This window comes from Fringilla coelebs (assembly GCF_963513975.1).
Source record: "Fringilla coelebs genome assembly, chromosome: 6".
Taxonomy (NCBI): Eukaryota; Metazoa; Chordata; class Aves; order Passeriformes; family Fringillidae; genus Fringilla; species Fringilla coelebs.
In genome coordinates this window covers 38,598,989-38,619,363 of record NC_140034.1, presented here as the reverse complement: position 1 = coordinate 38,619,363, position 20,375 = coordinate 38,598,989, and the positions used below count along the sequence as shown (strand labels likewise).

Genomic DNA, 20,375 nt, shown 5'->3' with positions numbered 1-20,375 from the left:
AAGAAACTATTCTAGGAATATGAGGAGAACTAGAGCTTTAAGACAGGCAGAAGACTCATGTTGTGTGCATGATGATGTGTTTGTGATTGAGTTAATCTCAATATAAATGTTGAAGTAGTCAGTAAGAATTAAATTAAATATTCTTAAATATGGTAAGGAAAAATGGCACTGATTACATTTAAAGAATTCAGAATGTTTCTTAAAAATTTTGTGGTACTTTTAGAACACCTGAATCTGATTGCCATTCAGTCTCTTAAGACATGCAGCTAGGACTTGATTCAGCCTTGGCAAATCTCACTCATACAGACCGTACTTTCTGTAGCACAAACTGTCTTTAAAATTGATTAAGAACAGTCAAATAACTGAGGAACAATTTTAAAACATAGTGTTAATGAAGTTTGACAGTAAACAAGAGTTCATGGCACCTTCCCGTTTAATTCCCTACGGAAGGAGGCTCTGCTAAGGTGGCTGCAGACAGACCCGTGCTGGGCGCTTGTGCGGCTGCAGAGCAGCACTTCCAGCAGGATGCCGGCGAGCCGTGCGCTGCGTGCGGAGCCCGAGCGGCGGCGTGGGCTGAGCCGTGCAGAGCGGGACGCAGAGGGTGGCGCTGCAAACGGGAGATCTGCCCCGAGTTCCTGTGTAGGTGCGACCCCGGGAAGCTCGTCTGGTTTTGCTAATTCAGCTATGGACTTTGAAATGTGTTGTTCAGAGCATCTCTCTTGATAATTACGAACAAACAGATAATCCCAACAGTCTTGCAGAGAGTAAAATTATTACAGTAGTTTCAATGTGGTATTTTTACTGACAGTTGGTAGAAGCAGCTTATTAAACTGCGTAAGCAATTGGCATGCAGTGCGAACTTCAGTTTTACTCTCTGAATCTTAAAAGCATTAGATGTTTCTTCCAATTTAATATCTGCATAATGGATATGGATGGCAGGATATGCTGCTGCCAGGCAGCTCTCAGCAGCCTCCAAGAGGATAGCGTAGACTTCCAGAGCAACGGCGTTTTTCCACTCACGTTATTTGTCTTGTGCCAAATATGCTGAGCGTCAGTTTTTGCACTAGGCACTAATATTGAGCTTCAGTCCTGTTTTACCCATCTCTGCAGGCCGTGGTTCAGGCCCGGGGGTGGAACAGGCAGTGTGTGAATGCCATGTGACTCACCTCGCTCCTGCTCCCGTGCTCTCCTTGCTGGCTCTTGTCCTGCTGTAGCAGTATGGCAGAGGAGTCCTCAGCCTGTCTCCCCCTCTCTCTTTTTTTTTTTTTTAATCTTTTCACTAATGTTCCTCCCATTGTAAAGAACAAGATGGAAATTCATTCTTGAGTCATTGCTGCTGATTTCCTCCAGTCAGGGAATCAGTAGAAGAGCATCATTATCCCTGAAATTTGTACTGGCAGCTGTGGAAGACAAAAACTCCCTTCCTGTTCATGCTGGGTATGGTAATTCTTCAGCCTCCTGTGCAGGAGGAGTGTATGTTCAGTCCATTTTTTGGCAGGTATTCTCTAAGTATGTTGCATTATTTCCTCTCCTACTTTACTGCCTTCTCTCCTCCTCCTTGGCTGCGTTTTCAGCTCTTGTATCTGCTTGCTGACGCTGCACTTTGATTTGCATGTTAACGTGGTTGATCTTTGCAGAAAGCAATTTTAAATGATTGTTCAGTTTTATGTGTATGAGCAAGCTGATGGACACAGGACATTTAAAACTATGTGAAATATTTGAATTAGGGAAATGCCTTCTACTCTTCTATTATTTTATCCTTGTTTCAGAAGGGAGCAAACAGTTTACAGCTTTTAGGCTTTGACAGCTTTTAGCACTTCACTGGATGCAGGGTAAAATTGTTCCTTCAGGCTGCTGTCCTTTACTAACTCCCTGAATTTTCAGCGAGGTTGGGCCGGTGTTTCTCTTGTCAGAGCTGAGCAGGCATCCTCAGCCAGGGCTGTGGGTTTTGAAGAAGCCAGGCAGTCCTTCTGTCCCTTCAAGTCGCTGAATTCAGTCTTTTGCTAAAAGGTCAATCATGTGAGCTCACACATTTCGACATTATGAAACAGGGATGCAGGGTTTGTTGCTTGTGGTTTTTATTTGGCTTTTTAAAGTTCCAGTTTTCAAATCTGTCAGTTTGGGAAATTGCCCTGCTAGAGGTACACACTCACTGTGTGAGGCATTGTGCTGTATTAGCTCATCATAAGCAAAATATTTAAAATCATAAGTCTACTGTATATCCACAAAATGAAGAAAACAGGTATTTTGATAGCTCAGAATTTCATAACCATGTGTGAATGAAATTTGAGGAAAAATATTTTCCAGTTGTAGTAAATAGCTGGATTTTTTTGGTTTTGTTTCTTTTTTTTCCATCTCTATGTTTAGTACTGTGTCTGAATACTAGTGCTTCAAAACGAAACAAAAAATCAAAGCATTTGGTATTGCCAAAATGGTTGTGTTATTTTTAACTTTATTTCTCATGTAAGTGCAACTTCTTGGGGTAACCCACTGTCAGCACCTGGCTCTGGTAGAGGTTTCCTGATCATTCCTGTTTCCACCAGAGCTTTCATGGTTCAGACTGTCCCATGCCTGTTAACTTCATTATCCTCTTCCAAAGAGTGCCCTGTTGTGTAATTTCTTGGGAGTGTGCATATGCTCTTGATCAAGGGGGCTTCGGTATATAGCTAAATCCTTTTAAAGCTGTCCAAATTTGGGTGTGGTTAGAGTATAGGTAAAAATGTCCATTTCTGGTCATGCCTGCAGAAGGTGAGAAAAGTCTCACAGTGTTTCCACTGTTGTCTACACTAAAGTGCAATATGAACATAAATTGTGAGCCCTTATTATCCATGCAGATTACATGTATTTTATGCTGCAAGTCACCTGATCTGCTCTTAAATACTCTTACTGTCTAAAGGTGCACAATGGCTACCAGGAGAAGAAACCTTTTTTTTAAATAATTTCAAACTTTAATGGAGGCTAAAATGTAATACGAAGCCCCTAAGCTGGAAGAAATAGATCTGTACCATTTTCTTCCCCTGTAGGTAGTGCTCTCTGATTCTTTTTCAGGTGACAGTAATATTGAACAGAAGGACCATGCATCCATGCCCTTCCTAATCCCCACTTTGCGCTGACTGTCTCTCACTCCGTTTCAATGCCTGGTAGAAAATGACATGCCTACTGCCTTGAAGTCAGCTGGGAGGCTTCAACCCAAAGTTCTTTTTTGTCACTGTTTAGGAGTGTGTGTTTGAAGGTGTCAAAACATGTGGAATCATATAAATACAGGTTTCTGAGATCTTGCAGTGGTTTGTGAATGGGCTGAATCTTGGTCAATGGGTTTATACAAGAATAGTGAAGTCGCCTTGCTGGGCTGTAATACTCCTCTGTGGCCAATTTTAGACTGCACCTATTAGATAACACCAATACTTAAAATTCCAGAAAGAGAAGTCCCACTAAGCTTCTGAGCAGTTCCTTATTTACACTAAATAAATGTATCTCTAGGTGTTATTATTTTCTCTAGTACATGCAGCTAAATAACTGTCATCATTTCTGTTTATGATTCTGTTTATCTGGTAGAAAAGAGTGGTGGAGCAGCTTCGGAAGAATTTGATAGTGAAGCAGGAACAGCCAGACAGTAAATTTCAAATACAGCCATTGGCACAGTCAGAAAACAAACTACAGACACCACAGCCACAACCACTACAACAGCTACAGCAGCACCACCATCAACAGCAGCAACAGTCCACGGCACCCTCTCCAAACGTGATAGGATCACAGGTAAAAAGCTACAGTTCTTTTTCTTACTAAATGTGAAGCTCACTGAAAATTAAAAAAGGAAAAGTTGCAGAGAGAAAACTGCAAACTTTCACTTATGCCTGCTAGTGTGCCAAATTAATTTCTTCTTCTATGAATATGCAGTTATGGGTCTTTTGGGTTTTTTGGTAAAAATCTCCAATCTGAGTTTAAAAACCAATGTACTGTTTCAAAGTTGAATCATAACCCCACAGAAAACAAGGGTGGCAGTGTATCACCTTTCTTAAAAATAAGTGAAAGTTTAGCAAATGAGCCTGTCTTTTCCCTAGGTGCCTGAATTAGTCTGACCACACATAATAGGTCTCAAGAAACAGTAAATACTATACACACTCTCTATGAGGAATATGATTAAAAGCCTTTGTTTTTAAATGACTAACAAAATGTCCTCTACAAATGTGAACAAAATGCAAGAAAACAGTTCCTCTTCTTTCTGCTTGGTTCTTTTTAAACAGATGTAGGTCATACCAAATAATACTTACCTGAATTTTCAAGGATTTGTCTAAAAGTATACAGTGTTAATTGCAGAGTTCAAGTTTTACAAAATAGGGTCTTTATTGGGAAAGTGAACTGAATTTCAGTACAGTATAGGATTAGAGACATAATCCCAGAACTCAACAGAGAAAGTGGTTTGCTTAAGAGGGGAATTTCAAGTTTCTCCTGTTCAGATATTTGAATTCACAAAAGTGTACTAAATGAAGCAGCTAGAAAATGCAGGGAGGTGTTCTGTGAGAAGAAGTGTATATGAAGTCTTTTCTTCCTGTTGATGCAATCTTAGAAGCTCATGTTTACCTGCATAGGCAGATGACAGAATTCATCCATGAAGTTTGCTTTATGCACATGCAGTGAATCACACCCACAGCTTTGACCGGTTGTGATTCTCATCTAGCCTTTTTCTGAAAGCAAAGGGGAGAGAAATGGTTGGGCTGTTACTTCTCTTGTTAACTCAGCAAGCTGGTTTGGATGCACTCTAAAGTGCATTTGTGAAGCTTAGCTAATTGTAGTTTTGAGAAAAGAACATTGAAGAAATTAAGCAAACCTAACTAAGAAAAACACATTTTGAGCAGCAAAATCAATATCAAAGCTAAAATGGTACAAAGAAGCAAATATTACTATGTCCTAAAGTATTTATAGGCAAACAATGGATCACTGTTGTATAAGTGATCCCTGTTTCTCAGACAGGAAACATGAGAGCAGCAAGCACAGTTTCTTTCTCAGTATCTCACACTTTGAATTCACTCATTAACTTCCAGATCATCTCCTGGGTTGTAAAAATTGAGGTTTTGTTCAAAGTTAAAGAGCCCTCTAGTGAAACAGTCAAAAAACTGCTACCCTCTTCTGACTTGGTACTGTATTACATGGTACAGTAGTACTTGGAAAGTAGTTACAAATTGGGAGGCAGTTTGTCCTGTCCCTTGGATAAATAAGCTAGTTTTATCCTTAACACTTTTCTGGTTTTATTTATGTTGTTAAAATAGTGAAGCATCCGCACTTGTTTCTGCATCTAAGGTTTTGCCTCTGTCTTACTGTCTCAATCTCTTTCAGCAAAGAAAGGTCAAATACTTTGTCTCTCTATGAACAGTTTGTTCATGCCTGTTTTTGTAAATAACACATTTTTCTAGCCTGTGTCACTACAGATAATGTTTTCAGAGATTGTTTTCAGAGTAATCAAATTTAGGAATCCACGTATATGTGCCATAATTAAGTGACATTTTAATATACATGATATGTCCAGTAAGAAGGGCTTTTAAAATTTTCATAAGTAACAAGCCTGCTAAAAGGCCATATTATTGCAATATTATGTGCAGTAGTGCAGACTATGAGTGCAACTTCAGTATGAATTAATGCATTGACTACTTTTTAGAATAAGCAATCTAATTAACGCTCAGCAAAGTAACAGGGATATTCAAGCTCTATGATCTTCTCACTGAAGCTGTACTCTGAGTACCTGCAGAGTTAGTAGAACCCCTTGGAAGAGTCACAGTCTTGCATTTCCGGATTGATTACACATTTCTTTAGGACGTTTATGGTTGAATGTAATGCTTGTGAAAATGATACCACATTACATCTCATTGGAAAAGCTTGAATAATGTTACTGAATTATGGGAATGGAGCCTCTTGCTTTGGGGAAGGTGCAGCAGAGATTGATAAGCTTGTTAGATCTCAGATAAAAAGTTAGGAAAATTGCATTGCAACAAGGACAATTTAATTATGTCTGGATTTCTCATAAATGTATAAAACTGAAGCATAAATTATCCTTTGATTTGGCATTATACAGTGAATTTTTTCACACTTGTGCATAATTAATAGTTAGTGGACATAGTTTAATTATTATGAAATTAGAAGTGTGTAAGTAAACTCTTTTTAGGTTTAAGGGAACAGTACTGGTGAAAATGCTGAAGCATTCAACTGGAAAAATATTATTTTATTAGAAAAAAGATAAAGTTTTTGTATGATTAAAGTCAAGTAGTCTAAATCAGGGATGTTCAGAACACAAAGACTCCCTGATCCCTGGTTTTCCATTTTTTCCTCTGTAGAACACAGAGGTGACATCAGGAGGGAATGGTGGTTATTTACTACTAAGAGCACTTGATCATGTGACTAAAGTTTTGAAGATGCAGTACCATTAGTGCAATGAACTTTTTACAGCAAAGTGAAAAGAAATAAGATCATTTGCTGTTCTGTTGAGTGTCACGTGTCATGAGTTTTCTGTTTGCATTGTGTTCTGGTTTTATTTGGAGGCTCTCACCTTGTTGCTTTTTGAATGAGATTTGTAAAGTCCATTTACCTCAGCATCGTGGAAGACAGTATATTTTAAAACAAAACTGTGAAATTATAGTTGCTTCAGCTTTGGAATTTTGGGCATGATGTACTGAGGCATTACAGATAAATGCTGGTGTTACATGATTCAAAACCACTCTTTTTATACAGCCCAAGAGTAATCCTAGTGTCAAACACAAATTCCAAAACTAGCCCATTCCACAGTTAAACTTAATTGCCTGCAGCTGGGCAGACTAATTTCCAGTTCTTAGAACTTCAGGACAACCTTACTGAAGCTCTTAGGAAAGAAGGTTCAGTGCAAGGTAACTGTATGTATCACTAAAGCTGAGACTGGGATGCCCAAAATAAAAATTATATTTTTGTTTTTAAAAAAAAAACAACTTATGAATGTTTTCCCCCCTCTTGCTCTGATTGTGAGAATCCCTGTAACTACAGTTTCCATTTAAATATAGGAGTTTTACTCAGTGAGAAGCTAGTTTGCTGCAATGTTTCATAAACCTCCACCTTAAATGTTTGATATTGACAGTGCATATTTGGAAGTAATATGAAACTAAAAGATCCAAAATACATATGCCACTGCTAACACTTAATTGTAATTTTCTCAGAAATTTGTTTTGATTCAATCTGCAATGCTGCAGGTGATTAAAACAGACCAAACAGGTGCCTCAGATGAGAATGCTTCTAGCTATCCAGTTTTCAGAGGCATAAGATAATTGTGCTTGTCTGAACAGCAGGTAGATAGGCTTAGAGCTGCCTTTTCTTTCTCGTGCTGTCTATTGTTTCTGACTAACCAACCCACGTCCTGTCTGATACGGAGTGTCTCTGTCTCTTACAGTGTATTTTCTGTTTCCCTTAGAAAACTGTAACTACAGCTTCTATGATCACCACTAAGACACTACCTCTCGTCTTGAAAGCAGCAACAGCGACCATGCCTGCCTCTGTTGTGGGTCAGAGACCTACCATTGCCATGGTTACTGCTATCAACAACAATCAGAAAGCAGTCCTCAGCACTGATGCGCAGAATGCACCAGTCAACCTCCAGACAACAAATAAGGTCACTGGGCCAGGAGCTGAGGCAGTCCAAATAGTGACAAAAAACACAGTAACTTTGGTAAGCCTTTCATGTGTTTGCCCTGCAGATATGTGTGGGTTTGGTTAACAAGAGGACTATTGGAAAAAAATAAACAGTCAGGGTTTCTCACAGAAAGGAGGATACTTGGGACATGGTGTGAGTCTTCACTAGCTGACATTGCTAAAGTGATAGTCTATAAGAAAAACATCTTCTCTCCATGTGGGTTGTTATTACTCTTTTGCTTTATAGAATTAAATCAGTGCTGTCATCACCTCTGTGTAAAGTTTCCCCTGTTAGTAACCGTAGCCATGGAGCAGTAGTGATTGTTTTGCCCTTACTGAATCTGTATGGCTATATGCTGCAGAATTCTTACTCTTTTCTTAGGCAAAGGAAATGTCAGAGTTTCTTCATTTGATCAATTTGGGTCTTCGTCTTAGGGTTTTTTGAGTCAATCTCTTGTTACCTTTGCATGATCATTAGACAGATCCCTTAAGTTTGCCCACTACCATGTCTTCATTCAGCACGTTTTCAAGCACATAAACAGATGCTGTTTCTTTAAAAATATGTGCTTTAGCTACATCACAGAGTCTTTTCCAGAATAGTTGGCCAGCTAGAAATAAAAGAACCAGTGTTTCAGAACTGGATTATATAGGCTTCTTGGTCTGGAAACCAGGCATTATGTAACAACATGACAGAGAAATTTTAATTCTGAAGTAAAGACTATGGCTTTATTCAACAAAATCCAATTTATCTCTATTTATTAAAATACAGTTTAATGCAGATGGAAGTAATTTTGCTTCCTAATGAGGCATATGTTTGTGATCAGAATGGAGAAGCCTATTTGAGTGGAATTTTTTCTACTGTTCTCTTTTCCTGTGTCATCCCTTGCACCACTATCATCTGTTCTTTGTGTCTATACTTCATTTCTTTGCTGAAAAACTTTGATTTGAGGAGGTAATTCTATTATAATACTAGTCTATGATTTTTGTTTTTATAGCAAATTTCATCAAAAATATCAGAATATTTTCCCGTGTACTAATTAATCAGTACAAGACCTTTTTGAGGGAAATTGCAATCTTACGTGAGTGGACAGAAGTATAGAAAAGTATAAAATAACATTGACATTAATTTCAGAGAATCTCCCCAGGTACTCCTGGTAGCTGGTAGTGCTATTCAGTGGTTAATCATGTGGCAGCTCCGTGCATCTGATTTCAGTTACACTTTCAGGGAAGTACTTAGGTTTCCTTAAAATCAGATCCTAATTGTTTCAAATGAATGGCCTACTTTTGAAAATTTCAAGTTGTGTATTTAGAGCCCCTCACAGTGTCATTAATATTGCTGAAAGAGTTGTAACCTCCAAATCTTTGCTATTTGCATGAGATGTTCTCTCATTCTTCTGTGTGTCATTCACTATGAAAAGACCATAGCTCATATAACTGAACATCAAAATGTTACTATTTTCTGTCTGTTGTAATGCCATTTTTTAATGATTAAACAAACACGAGTTTTTATTATCATCAAATGAAATGGTTTTACAGTGCAGAACACAATAGATATTACAGTTGAACTAAAAGGAAATATGCCTGCAATTTATGAAATAAGGTGTGTAGGATCTAGAAAATAAGGTTTAGTTCTGTCTTTAATACATTTCTAATGATGAGCCTCTTCCTATGAAAAATTATTTACAGAGTGAAAACTGAGGACATCAGGTCTGAAAGTGCCTTCAGGATGTTGATTTTGGTGAAAAACTTCAAAGCTAAAGTTTCCTCTTACCTCTTACTGAGCTTTCTCATGTTCTTACAGCAGGTTCAGGCTACGCCTCAGCCCATAAAAGTGCCGCAGTTCATCCCTCCTCCCAGACTTACTCCTCGTCCAAATTTTCTTCCACAGGTGAGTATACAGAGAACAAACAATAGAAGGAGGAAATTAATTATAGCACAGATAGAAGAGACTTTTGATGAACATTTTGTGGTGTTTACTGCTGATGTGCTGAAGAAGACTGTTCATCCTCAACAGGTTTGCAGATGATAACAAATTTGAGGGTGCAGTCAATATTCTTCAAGGCAATGCTGTCATGCAGACAGTTTTAGACAGCATAAAGGAAGGGGCCAGCAGGAATTTCTTGAGCCTCAGCATGAGAAAAAGGCAGTCTTGTACCTGGAATGGACTAACTCTCTGCACAGGTACAGGCTGGGGACTCACTGGCTGAGGAGCTGCACAGATTAAATGGCCTTGGTTGACAGCAGCTCAATGAGTGATGTGCCCCAACAGCAAAGAAACCTACCAGCTTATTGACCTGTACCAGCAGGATTACAGTCAGTAGATTCAGGGAAGAGATTATCCACCTTTCCCCAGCAATCATAAAACTGAGTCTAATAAACACCCTGCAGTTTTGGAATCCCTGGTTGATACATTTGAATGGAGCATGGGAAGGAAGTCCACTAAGCTTGGGGTGGCAGGAATATATAACCTATAAGGAGATGCCAAGGAATCTGGGCTTTTCAGATTTGAAGAAGAGGCCTTGGAGGCACCCTAACAGCAGTGTTGCTTCTACTATCAGTAAGGAAATAAACAAGAAGCTGGAGACATGGGTGTTTGGCAGGAAAATTAGAGGCAATGCCCATAAATTAGGACAGAGAAGTTTTACACTGCATATAAGGAAACACTTCTCTCCTTGAGGACAGTTAGGAGCAGAAGAGGCTTGCCAGACATGTTGTGAAAGCTCCATCCTTGAAGTTTTGCAAGATTTACCTGGACAAAGCCTTGAGCCAGCCAATCTGCATTTAGTGATGGTCTTGCTCTGAACAGGAGTTCAAATTAGAAACCTCCTCAGCCACCCTCCACCTGTATGAGTTTGTAGTTATGAAATTCGCATATGATGGTTATATATGATCTTGTTTGCAATAAGTTAAATGAACCCATGGAATAGGTGTCATCAAAATTAAAGCATCACCCAAGGCCTTAAATTGCTGTAATTATTCCCAAGTATTTCTGTATTGCAGGGGAGAGTGACCTCTGTTTTCATCTGAGTAATAAAACTTGTGGTTCACTTTTTGTTTCATGGTTTGGGGAGGACACAGATTGTTTCTTTATGTAAAAAAAAATAATATCTTGGATGAACTACTTAATTTGTGTGACGTATGTGATGATGTGAATAAAAGTTAATCTTGCAAAGAGAGAGAGGAAAAGTAAAGGTTGGTATCTGATTAAGACTTGGGTATGGTGAGATCTGTTGGAATGTGACCTAGTTTTTCATGGTAAAATGCTTTATGGAGTATTGCAGGTGGATAGGACAATAGGAATCAAATAAGGAGAAAAAAGAGCTTTATTTTTAAAGTAATGTGCTCTACTTCTGTACTCTGTCATGATATTTTAAGTCCATTGTTAAAGTACAAACTTAACAGGGACAGGAAATAAGCAAGTATTGGTGGTGGAGTTTTGGAAGATTCTTGTGGCTCTTTTCTTTCTTGTGAAAGAAGAGAAATGGTTGCATTTTCCTGTATGTTCAGCAGTTTCAGTAAGGGATTAATATATAATCTTGTCACATTTTTTGCTTATCAAGATTGGTTGTGCAGGTGTCTAAATAATATATAGAATTGACAGATAACAGGTATTTGCTGGAAAAAATAGTTTTTTGTTTCAGGGCACAGTCAACTGTTCATAATTTCTTGGAGGTTCATTACAAAGCCCTGAAACACTTTTAATATGAGCACCTCAGCTGTGCCTGTAAATATCACGTGGATTTTTTTGGCCTGTAAAACCAAGATGTTAATTTAGATACAGATAAGGCATTTGGCAATAAACATTCTGTATAAGTATCTGTGCATCCAAATACCATTTCAGGGATGGTGACTGTATATGCAAATGTTATGGATGGGGTTTATGTAAGTAGGCTTGAAAATGTGGTGCTTTTTTCTCTTAACATACTTAGGACAGTATGCTAAAAATGACGTTATCTAAAAAAAATCAAGCAGCCTCCTGCAGATTATACAGGATGAATTGAAAGACTTAAAGAAAAGTTGATTTGAAATACTGATATACAAATCTCTGGGGTTTTTTTTTCTCTTTTTCTTATTTTGTTTTTGTAGGTTCGACCTAAACCAGTTGCCCAAAATAACATTCCTATTGCCCCTGCACCTCCTCCAATGCTTGCAGCTCCTCAGCTTATTCAGAGGCCTGTGATGTTGACAACAAAGTTCACACCCACCTCTTTACCCAACTCTCAGAACTCCATCCATCCAGTTCGTGTGGTTAATGGGCAGACAGCAACCATAGCCAAAACCTTCCCTATGGCACAGCTCACCAGCATCGTGATAGCAGCACCGGGCACCAGGCTCGCTGGGCCTCAGACTGTACAGATCAGCAAACCAAACATTGAAAAACAGGTACAGATAAAGTGTCTACTAATGCTAGCTACTGGGTTTATTGCTTTACTGTGCCGGTTTGGAGAGGACCACAGCCAGGGAAAAGTTTTCAGTGGATACTGGAGATATTCATTTTCCAGTGGCAGTACAAGTTATGGAATGACTTGCAGCTCTTGGGATAGATGTTACCATTTCCTTTAATGTGGGCCATTGGCACCTTTTTCTCCTGCTTCAGTGTTTTTATGCTCCCTCTACTGTTTAAACATCAGTAGTTCATAAGCAGACTACATTGCAGAGTTTGACTAGTATCTTGAAGAACAAATACAAACTGAAATCCATCTTCATATCAAGCCCTTTTGTTTTTCAAAGGGTGGTTATGTGAAAGGCAAAAATTGCACAAAAATTGTAGGGATATTTAATCAGATAAATGTAGCCGTTTCTTCCGTGATCCCTTGATCTTGTGATCTTGTGATTGGAGGCAAAATAGTCTCAGCTTCTGAAGTCTGATGGTTCCCTGTGTTAAATCAAATTGAATGAGTGGAAAGGAGACCTTCAGAAGCAGAGAATTCTGTAGGTTTAAAGTCTCTCTCCAGAAGAGACTTCTGTGTAATAAAAATTGCTTCAGTCAGCGTGGATTGCAACTGAGTCCTTGCCAGTCTGCTCAAGTAAAGCAATATTCTGATTCACTTTTAACTCTCTTGTATATTGCATGTTAGTAATAGTATAACATTGTATACTATATTGCATACTATAATATAATATTTATGTAATTTATATGGATAATAGTGTAGTATATATGTCACTTATAACTCTTTCCTAGACTAATGTGCCTTGAAGTTACCTTCTTTCTGCTTTTGAAATACTTAATGGAGACTGTGAAATACATGCGCATGAAAGTTGTGCTCATGCTCAGTTCTGCTTGTGAAGTCTCGAGAGTAGGTTCTTGCATACCTCAGGACTGTTGCACAGGTTACTCAGCAATGTGTGTCCTTTCCATGTGAAGTTGTACTTCTACAATATTTGACTTCTGATGCCTGTTCCTTTTGATGTCAGCAATATTCATTTGCTCTTTGAATAATTACTGGCAACTACAGAAAAAGATTGAAGGTTGGTGGTGGTTCAATAACACATGAAATTTTCTGTATAGTTTCTCCATATCATAAAGAGGAAAAGTTTGTCTGTCTGTAGCTCACCTTACTCGGTTTATAGCCTCAACATCCATGCTGTAGACTGAGGAATGTCATGCAGAAGATTTATGACTTGAGAAAAGAAAAAGGCTTCAGAAACATCTGACATTGAGGAGTTCAGAGGGACAGTTTTTGAGCCATTCATAATTCTATAAAATACAAGGACTGAGGAGTGAGAAGTACAAAATGTATGCGCCATGCAGAGTGGTTTTTAAGTGGAAGTCTTGATGGGATGAGTTTTCTTGAAGTGTCTGTTATTCCCATGCATTACAATTATTTCTGTAACAAAGTTGAGTCTTAAAATCACTATTTTATCTTGTGTGGCTGAGTGGAGTAATGGATTGGTGACAAGGCTGTTTCGTTCTTTGTTAAATGAACATACCTTACTTAACATTCCTCTCTCATCAGATTCCTCAATTAAGTCTTTGTTAGTACACTGTCAGCTTTAAACATTTTATCTCCTGTATCTGTGAAAGTATTTGTTTTACTTTAATAGTCAAAGTAAAAAAAGTCATTCTTATCACTGATTGTCAGAAACACTGTTTTCTTGCAGACTATTAAACCACATGTGGAAACAGAAGAGAAGCAAACAGAAAGTCGTACAGTTACTCCACCTGCTGCACCGAAGCCAAAACGAGAAGAAAATCCACAGGTATCAGAACATACCCAGAGCTTTCTTGTAAGAAAAAAAAAAGGACACTGTCCTTCAGAAAATATTTTTTCCTTCTGTTCCCTCAAGACTTCTTAACTTTAACATTCCATACGTTCCTGTTGGACAGCAGTAGTTGATAAGGCTACAGAATAAAAAATCTAAATAGATGTAGTGCATTGCATTTTTCAGTTCTGGAATGCATTTGGCTTCTAAGTCTTTTGTAAGCTAGAAGATCATAATTTCTCCATGATACTTCCTTCAAACAGGGATTTAGACTACAGAGCTGATTTCCACTCCTTTGAGGTTTTAGGCTCTGGAGTTATTCTCAAAGCTGAAGAAATGTCTGTTTTCCTTAATAAAATATTTCTACTCTGGTGAGCAGGAAGGAAAGAGTCACGTATATCCACATTCTGCTCGTGTTTTAGTCCAGTTTAGCTTGGGGTGAAAGAGAGGACAGAATGGCTATTTCTTAAAGCCCTTCTTCCCATGAAGAGCTTTGGAACTGATTACAGCTAAATGCTCTGCTATATGTATTTCCATAGGTGGATTCAAATTGACTGTTGTGTGAGCTCTAACTGTTGTCAGTTAGACAACGGCATTCTGATTTTTACATGTCTCTGCATTTCCTGCATTAAAATTAGAATCCTCTAAGAAACCCATAGCCCTTAGCAAATAGCAAATCTAAGCTAGAGTTGGCTCCTTGTAGTTCACAATATATGGAGAATGATCTTAAACTAGCAATATTTTTCTGGCAATTGAACTGTGTTGGTATCTTCTAATAGTCAGTTCAGCACTGGAATGGAAGTAAAGACACTGCTCTCTTGTTCCCAGCTCTGCCAGCTTCCGTCTAGAAAATGGGACCCTTGTCTGTCCTTTTCCAAGAAGTTTGAAATATTTTGAATGAAAAGTGATTTATAGAAGCAAAGTATCACTAAAAATTATTTTGGTGCTTAGTTACTGGTCAGCTACCTTTAAAGGGCCTAAATGAATCATCCTAACAGTTGCACTTTTCATGATCTTTTTTCTTCCCTCTCACAGAAACTTGCCTTCATGGTGTCTCTGGGACTAGTTACTCATGACCACCTGGAAGGTAGGAAAAATGTCTTAGGTTTGTTGTTCAGCTCCTGGTTTCATGGTCATTCTAAATTCGAAGTAGGATTCCAAAACATTTCTTGTATTAAATGCACTATTTTCTTGTACAATAGTACCTTTGGGATGTTTGTTGATTTAACTTCGTTTGTTGTGTATATGTTTGTGTTATTCTTATGACATTGAAACAAAGCATGAAGTTATTTATGCAGTGGAGCAGAGGTTGGGAAGAAAGCCTATGATCTGGTGGTAGAAATCTGTGGCAATACCAATGCCCTCTGGACAACCCCTCTATCTGCAAAGATACACCATGGATAATTTTACTGTAACCTATGTCTAGATTTTTCTTTTATTTTATGATTTCATGGGATTTTAATTTGTAATGAATGAGTTAATGGATTATAATTTGTTTATAATTTCAATTTCCAATCCTATACGTTGAAAGACAGTCTATCATTTCAACCACCTGCATATTTCTGTACTGTATTTTTAAGTATCAGCAAGGTTACCAGAGGCATTTTTTTAAGATCCCAGTTATACTGGCCATGAGTTTTAAGTGTCTTAGTCATGGATTACTTGGTGAGAAGGCAATGATTTCATTAGTTACTTGAGCACTTATTTGTATTGCTTGTCAGCTGTCAGTTTTCAAACCTTCAGAAGTTAAAAGTATAACATAGTTGCCTATACCAGGCATGACTGATGTTCTGTAGAAATCTTTGCAGCCCTTATCACATGCAAACTGAATTCTGTGGACTTTATATAATTTCTGAGATCTGTTGTTTTCTAACCTGAATGCTTTGTTTTACAAGAAATCCAAAGTAAGCGACAAGAGAGGAAAAGAAGAACAACAGCAAATCCAGTGTACAGTGGAGCCGTTTTTGAGCCTGAGGTATTAATTTTTTGTTGGGGGAAGCTGGTATTTTCATTGTGATCTTGAGTGTCTTTCTAACATCTTGCTACCTTGTAAGCTTTCTCAGTTCTAACTAGAAAGGCAAGCTATCATTTATAGTTCAAAAGGCCATTGCAATGACACGATGCTCAGATTTTTAAATAGTAAATACACTGCGGTGTTTCTAGTACTTGTATCTTTTTCTGCCTTCTCCTATATAAAGCTGGCAACAAATGGCAATGTGTGTTGGTCTGCTTGCATATCAGCCTGAAGCAGTTCAGATATCAGAAGCAGTGTAAAAAAGCTAACCTTTCTGAAGGTATGCTTCAGAAAACACAAAAGCCAGTAATCTCACTTAGTACTTACTGTGCTGTTCCTCAGCTACTGCATATAGTTATTGCCAGAAATGTTCCCCAGCAGAAATTGTTCCATTCTTCCCTGCAGCGCAAGAAGAGTACAGTGACGTACCTGAACAGCACAATGCATCCCGGGACACGTAAAAGAGGTGAGGTATACCCAGACCTGTCTCTCTGCCCAGTGCCTCTTCCTCCACATTGCTTTTGTAGTCCCCATGTCAATTTGAAGAGCAAAACAAGAAGGACTCTACAGTACTTCATTTGTCCAGTAAATTTCCATGGTAGGCAAAGACCATGACTTCTAGGGATTAGCATAGCAACATCTATGAGGCAGCTCAATGTTCCGTTTCAGTTTCACTCTCAGAAAAAACCAAACAAAACCCACCTAATTCACTGGATATTCACTAGAAATGTGAGATGTTTGAACATCATTTAGTTATGAAGCTGCTGTAAAGATCTCCTTGTTAATGACTAGATTGTATTGTTACTATCAAGGAGAAAGCGGTTGTGGGAAAAGCATCTGTGCCCTGAATAGGAGAGGAAACTTAGTGTGACAAAAGCCTTGTTTCCTACTGGGAATAGGGATGGGTCCTTCAAAAGAACTTGCCCTGGGTGAGAAAAGCTATCATGCTCACACCAAGCACTTTAACTGCAACCAGAGTGCCACTTGTCCTGAAATGAGAGATGGTCTTTCATATAGGCATGCAGTATTATTCAGAAGAAATCCTTCTGTAGAACAGGTAGAATTTTAAGACTTAGTTTATGATCAAACAGGTGAAACAGAATAGCGTGGGAGAGAATGTGATGCCATTCTTTGTGCATGGCATAGACCACACCTACCTGACAATGTTTACCTGATTTTTGATGATTTTCTGCAGTCCTTAAAGACTCATAATACCTTCTCTATCCTAAGTTTTCTGTCTAAAAAAGTAATAAATCAGATTTTAAAAAAATTAAACCAGTCTCTCACCTAGCACTGTCCAATTCCATTATCTTTTGGGGGTTTTGGCTGCAAGATGAAATATTAATTTGACATATTCTGTTCTTGATCCATGTATTCAGTCCAGCAGACAATGTGGCGAAGCTGACACTTCTGCAGCTATGCTGTTTTTAAATAAAATATGCATCTCTGTTGCTATCCCCTAAAAACATTAAATGTATTTTTTAAAATGATATGATGTAGATTTTAAATAGAGAGTTTTTGCATTTACTCTGTGGATAAGTAAATGTTCCTTCATCTAGTAATGATTTCTTAATTTTATTTTAGACCTTATAGTGAACAATTACTGTATCAATGAAAATGATTCCATGCATTTGTACTTGATACTCTCTTACCCTGTTTTTGCAACTGACTATTGTATTTTCTGGTTTTTTCATCACACCTTCTTGTGAGTGAGCCTTTATGTTGCATCAGCACCAAATTAGTAGCACGTGTTTTCAATTGACAAAAGATTTGGAAGTGTACATTTGTTTTGTAATTTAATACAGCAATATATTGAGTGAAAAGCTTTTGTAAGCATTTGCCCTTGAGAGCTTTAGTTTAATTATAGATGCTGCTGAGCATGTCAGAAATTTCACCCATGGACATCACTAGCAGAAATCCATTTCCAAGGACATACTTAGTTCTGGAACATATCCAGACTTTAAATGCAAGGTTTAGCATGTTAATAGGAATAGACTGACAATCTGTAAACCTAAGATCTGGGGAATTATTCCTAGATCCTAACTCCTTTATGTTTACATATCTATAAATTACCTGGGAGAAGGAAGGCAGAAATGATGGTTGCATACTGGGTTTTTTGCTGTCCTGCTTTGCATTTGTAATTTTATAAGAGTTGTTATGAAGACATTTTGCACATCTGCTAATCTAAAGGAGTATCTACAAATTGTGCATAATCAAACACACTTGTCTGAGAAAGTCTAAGAAAGAACACAGAATTTGGAGTGGGTTACAGTAGAAGACTAGTGATAGGTTAAAACTGATAGCAATTTTGGGTCAGAAAACAAGACCTGTTCTTGGGTAGCCTAATTTTAAAAATGTACCGGTAGGGTAGAAAGTGCTGATCTGTGAACTGACAGGTTTAAAAAATGTGGATGAAAAGTAGGGGAGTGGTGAGTGCTGGCCTCTGATAAAGGACTTAACCTCTGTGTAGATGTATGCTGGCACTTAGGGAGGTGTGGGATAAAAACAGAAAGGATTTAATAGTAGTTATTGTAGCTTCTGTGGAACTTTGATGCCAACATTTTTCCCCTAAAAACTGAATAGCCTCATTTTTAGGAGGAGCAACTGTCCCCATGCTGCTTTTGTGGGAATGATTCTTTGACCCTCTACAGAGCTTATTTCTATTTCCTTCTGAAATACATCTTTTAAATGTTCTTTCCTTGCAAAAATCTACTTAAATATTTCTAAAAAATGTTTAAATCTTTGCTTCTGTCCTTCCACTTGTGACTTTTGTATTAACTTCCTCTCTGTGCTACATCATTTCCTTTTTCACGCTAGCCAATGAGGACCACTGGCCAAAGGTATGTAAGATCATTTTTCCTTTCTTTTTTTTTTTTGTTTCGTTTGTGTTCCCTGTTGTTAATATGTAGGTCGTCCACCTAAATACAACACGGTGTTGGGGTTTGGGGCTTTGACCCCCACATCCCCTCTCTCCAGTTATCCTGACTCCCCTGAAAATGAAAAGACAGAGACCACATTTACTTTTCCTGCAGCTGTTCAGCCTGTGTCCCTGCCTAGCCCCAGCTCCACAGACGTAAGTAACTCTTGGGGAGGGGGTTACTTTTGGAAAGTTACGCAAAACAGGCACAAGGAAAATCATTGCAGGTTTTGTTTCTTTAATCTCACTCATCGTTTGTCCTGATTCAGTGCAGTGAAACAGTCCAGCATTTTTTTTACACCCTTCCCTTTTTCCTCCTGCACCTGTGTTGTTATCCTGTAGAGATTTTATTTATAACTCCTTCAGTGGATTGAAACATTGGGAGGCACCAGGCATGCTAGATGAGCTCATTTCCTTTGTGTAGTTTCTGAGATCTTGTCTGACTGAATTGAATCTGTCATCCATGGAAAAGGGCCAGGGGTGTGTGGGGTGGGTGGGAAAGAGGAGGATGAAAATATTAGTTACAGGCCATAATAACAAAAAGTTGTATTTCTGTAATGGAGAGAAGGATGGAAACTGCTTCATCATGCAGAGGAGCAGCATTTGTGGCACTGATTTGGCAGAAAGTGTGTAGGGGCTTTTCAGTGCGGGTAAAACAGTCCTCAGGAGCCGGAGTGTACTTTCATTTAAGAGCTTGCTTTTAAAAGACTGGTATTTACAGGGCACAGCTTAAGAATCAAAAGGCGCTTGGTTATTTCTTCATACTGGTACCACACTCTCCTTCTGCAGTTCTTCTTTTAGAAAAGACAGTCACATATACTTGAGGCCCACCCATCTGAAATGGCCTTTAAGGAAAAGCTGGGTTGTTCTATTTTCATCTGTATAGTTCCACCATTGTATGAACATGGACTGAGAGACCAACTCTACTGACCACACAGAACAGGGAATAGAGGCCAGTTCCTTGCCTCTGAACTGTACTTGTTCTGCAGAGGTAACAGGAATTGGAGTAGTGCAAGTGTGTCTGAAGCACTGAAATAAACAGATGCAATTCTGATACCCGGGGAATGCACATGTGGAATTACAAGGTTCTCTTTTATATAGTCATTTTTAAGAGCAGGATAGCACATGACTGCAAAAACTCCTTCCTGACAGCCAAATAAATGGGACTGTGGAATAGCCCCTCATGGATATGATGAGATAGTTCCATCTCTGGGGACTTTTAAAAATACGAAGTACAGATGACTTGCAAATGTGCTGAAGAGCACATAGTTTACATTGGCCCCAAGAGAAGGACTGGATAATGTGGTGGTGTTCTTTTCCATCTCTCATGTGTGTGTATACTGCTCAGTCTTTTCCTACTGTGTAAGAGCTCTCAAAAGAGTATGATGAGTTGTTGCCCTCTTTTCTGCAGTGCCTATGAAAATTGCAAATCAGGCTAAGCACTTGGCATGAGGCACAGTGGACCAGAACAGTCTTCTTGAATTTCTCCTGAAATGTTATTCTCTGAATGACAGAGAGAAATTTTGAAGGGAGGATGAAGCAGAAACTTAAAATGGGATTGGTGATAAGGATGGAGGGCAATAGCAATTGCCTTTG

At 38.5% G+C, this 20,375-nt stretch overlaps 1 protein-coding gene across 7 annotated transcripts in view; it reads left to right on the top strand.

Moving 5' to 3' along the window:
• PHF21A (PHD finger protein 21A) overlaps positions 1 to 20,375 on the top strand; it is a 134,894-nt gene that overhangs the window by 97,012 nt on the left and 17,507 nt on the right. For 4 of the 7 annotated variants that reach the window (XM_084208795.1, XM_084208791.1, XM_084208792.1 and 1 more), the window contains 9 exons: positions 3,556 to 3,756; positions 7,427 to 7,681; positions 9,446 to 9,532; positions 11,731 to 12,027; positions 13,747 to 13,845; positions 14,884 to 14,935; positions 15,744 to 15,823; positions 16,268 to 16,328; positions 18,772 to 18,935. In XM_084208795.1, coding sequence (XP_084064921.1) covers positions 3,556 to 3,756; positions 7,427 to 7,681; positions 9,446 to 9,532; positions 11,731 to 12,027; positions 13,747 to 13,845; positions 14,884 to 14,935; positions 15,744 to 15,823; positions 16,268 to 16,328; positions 18,772 to 18,935 — 1,296 coding nt within the window. Of the gene's footprint in view, positions 1 to 3,555; positions 3,757 to 7,426; positions 7,682 to 9,445; positions 9,533 to 11,730; positions 12,028 to 13,746; positions 13,846 to 14,883; positions 14,936 to 15,743; positions 15,824 to 16,267; positions 16,329 to 18,679; positions 18,703 to 18,771; positions 18,936 to 20,375 lie in introns of all 7 variants that reach the window. The other 3 variants (XM_084208794.1, XM_084208797.1, XM_084208796.1) reach the window with 3 other exon arrangements.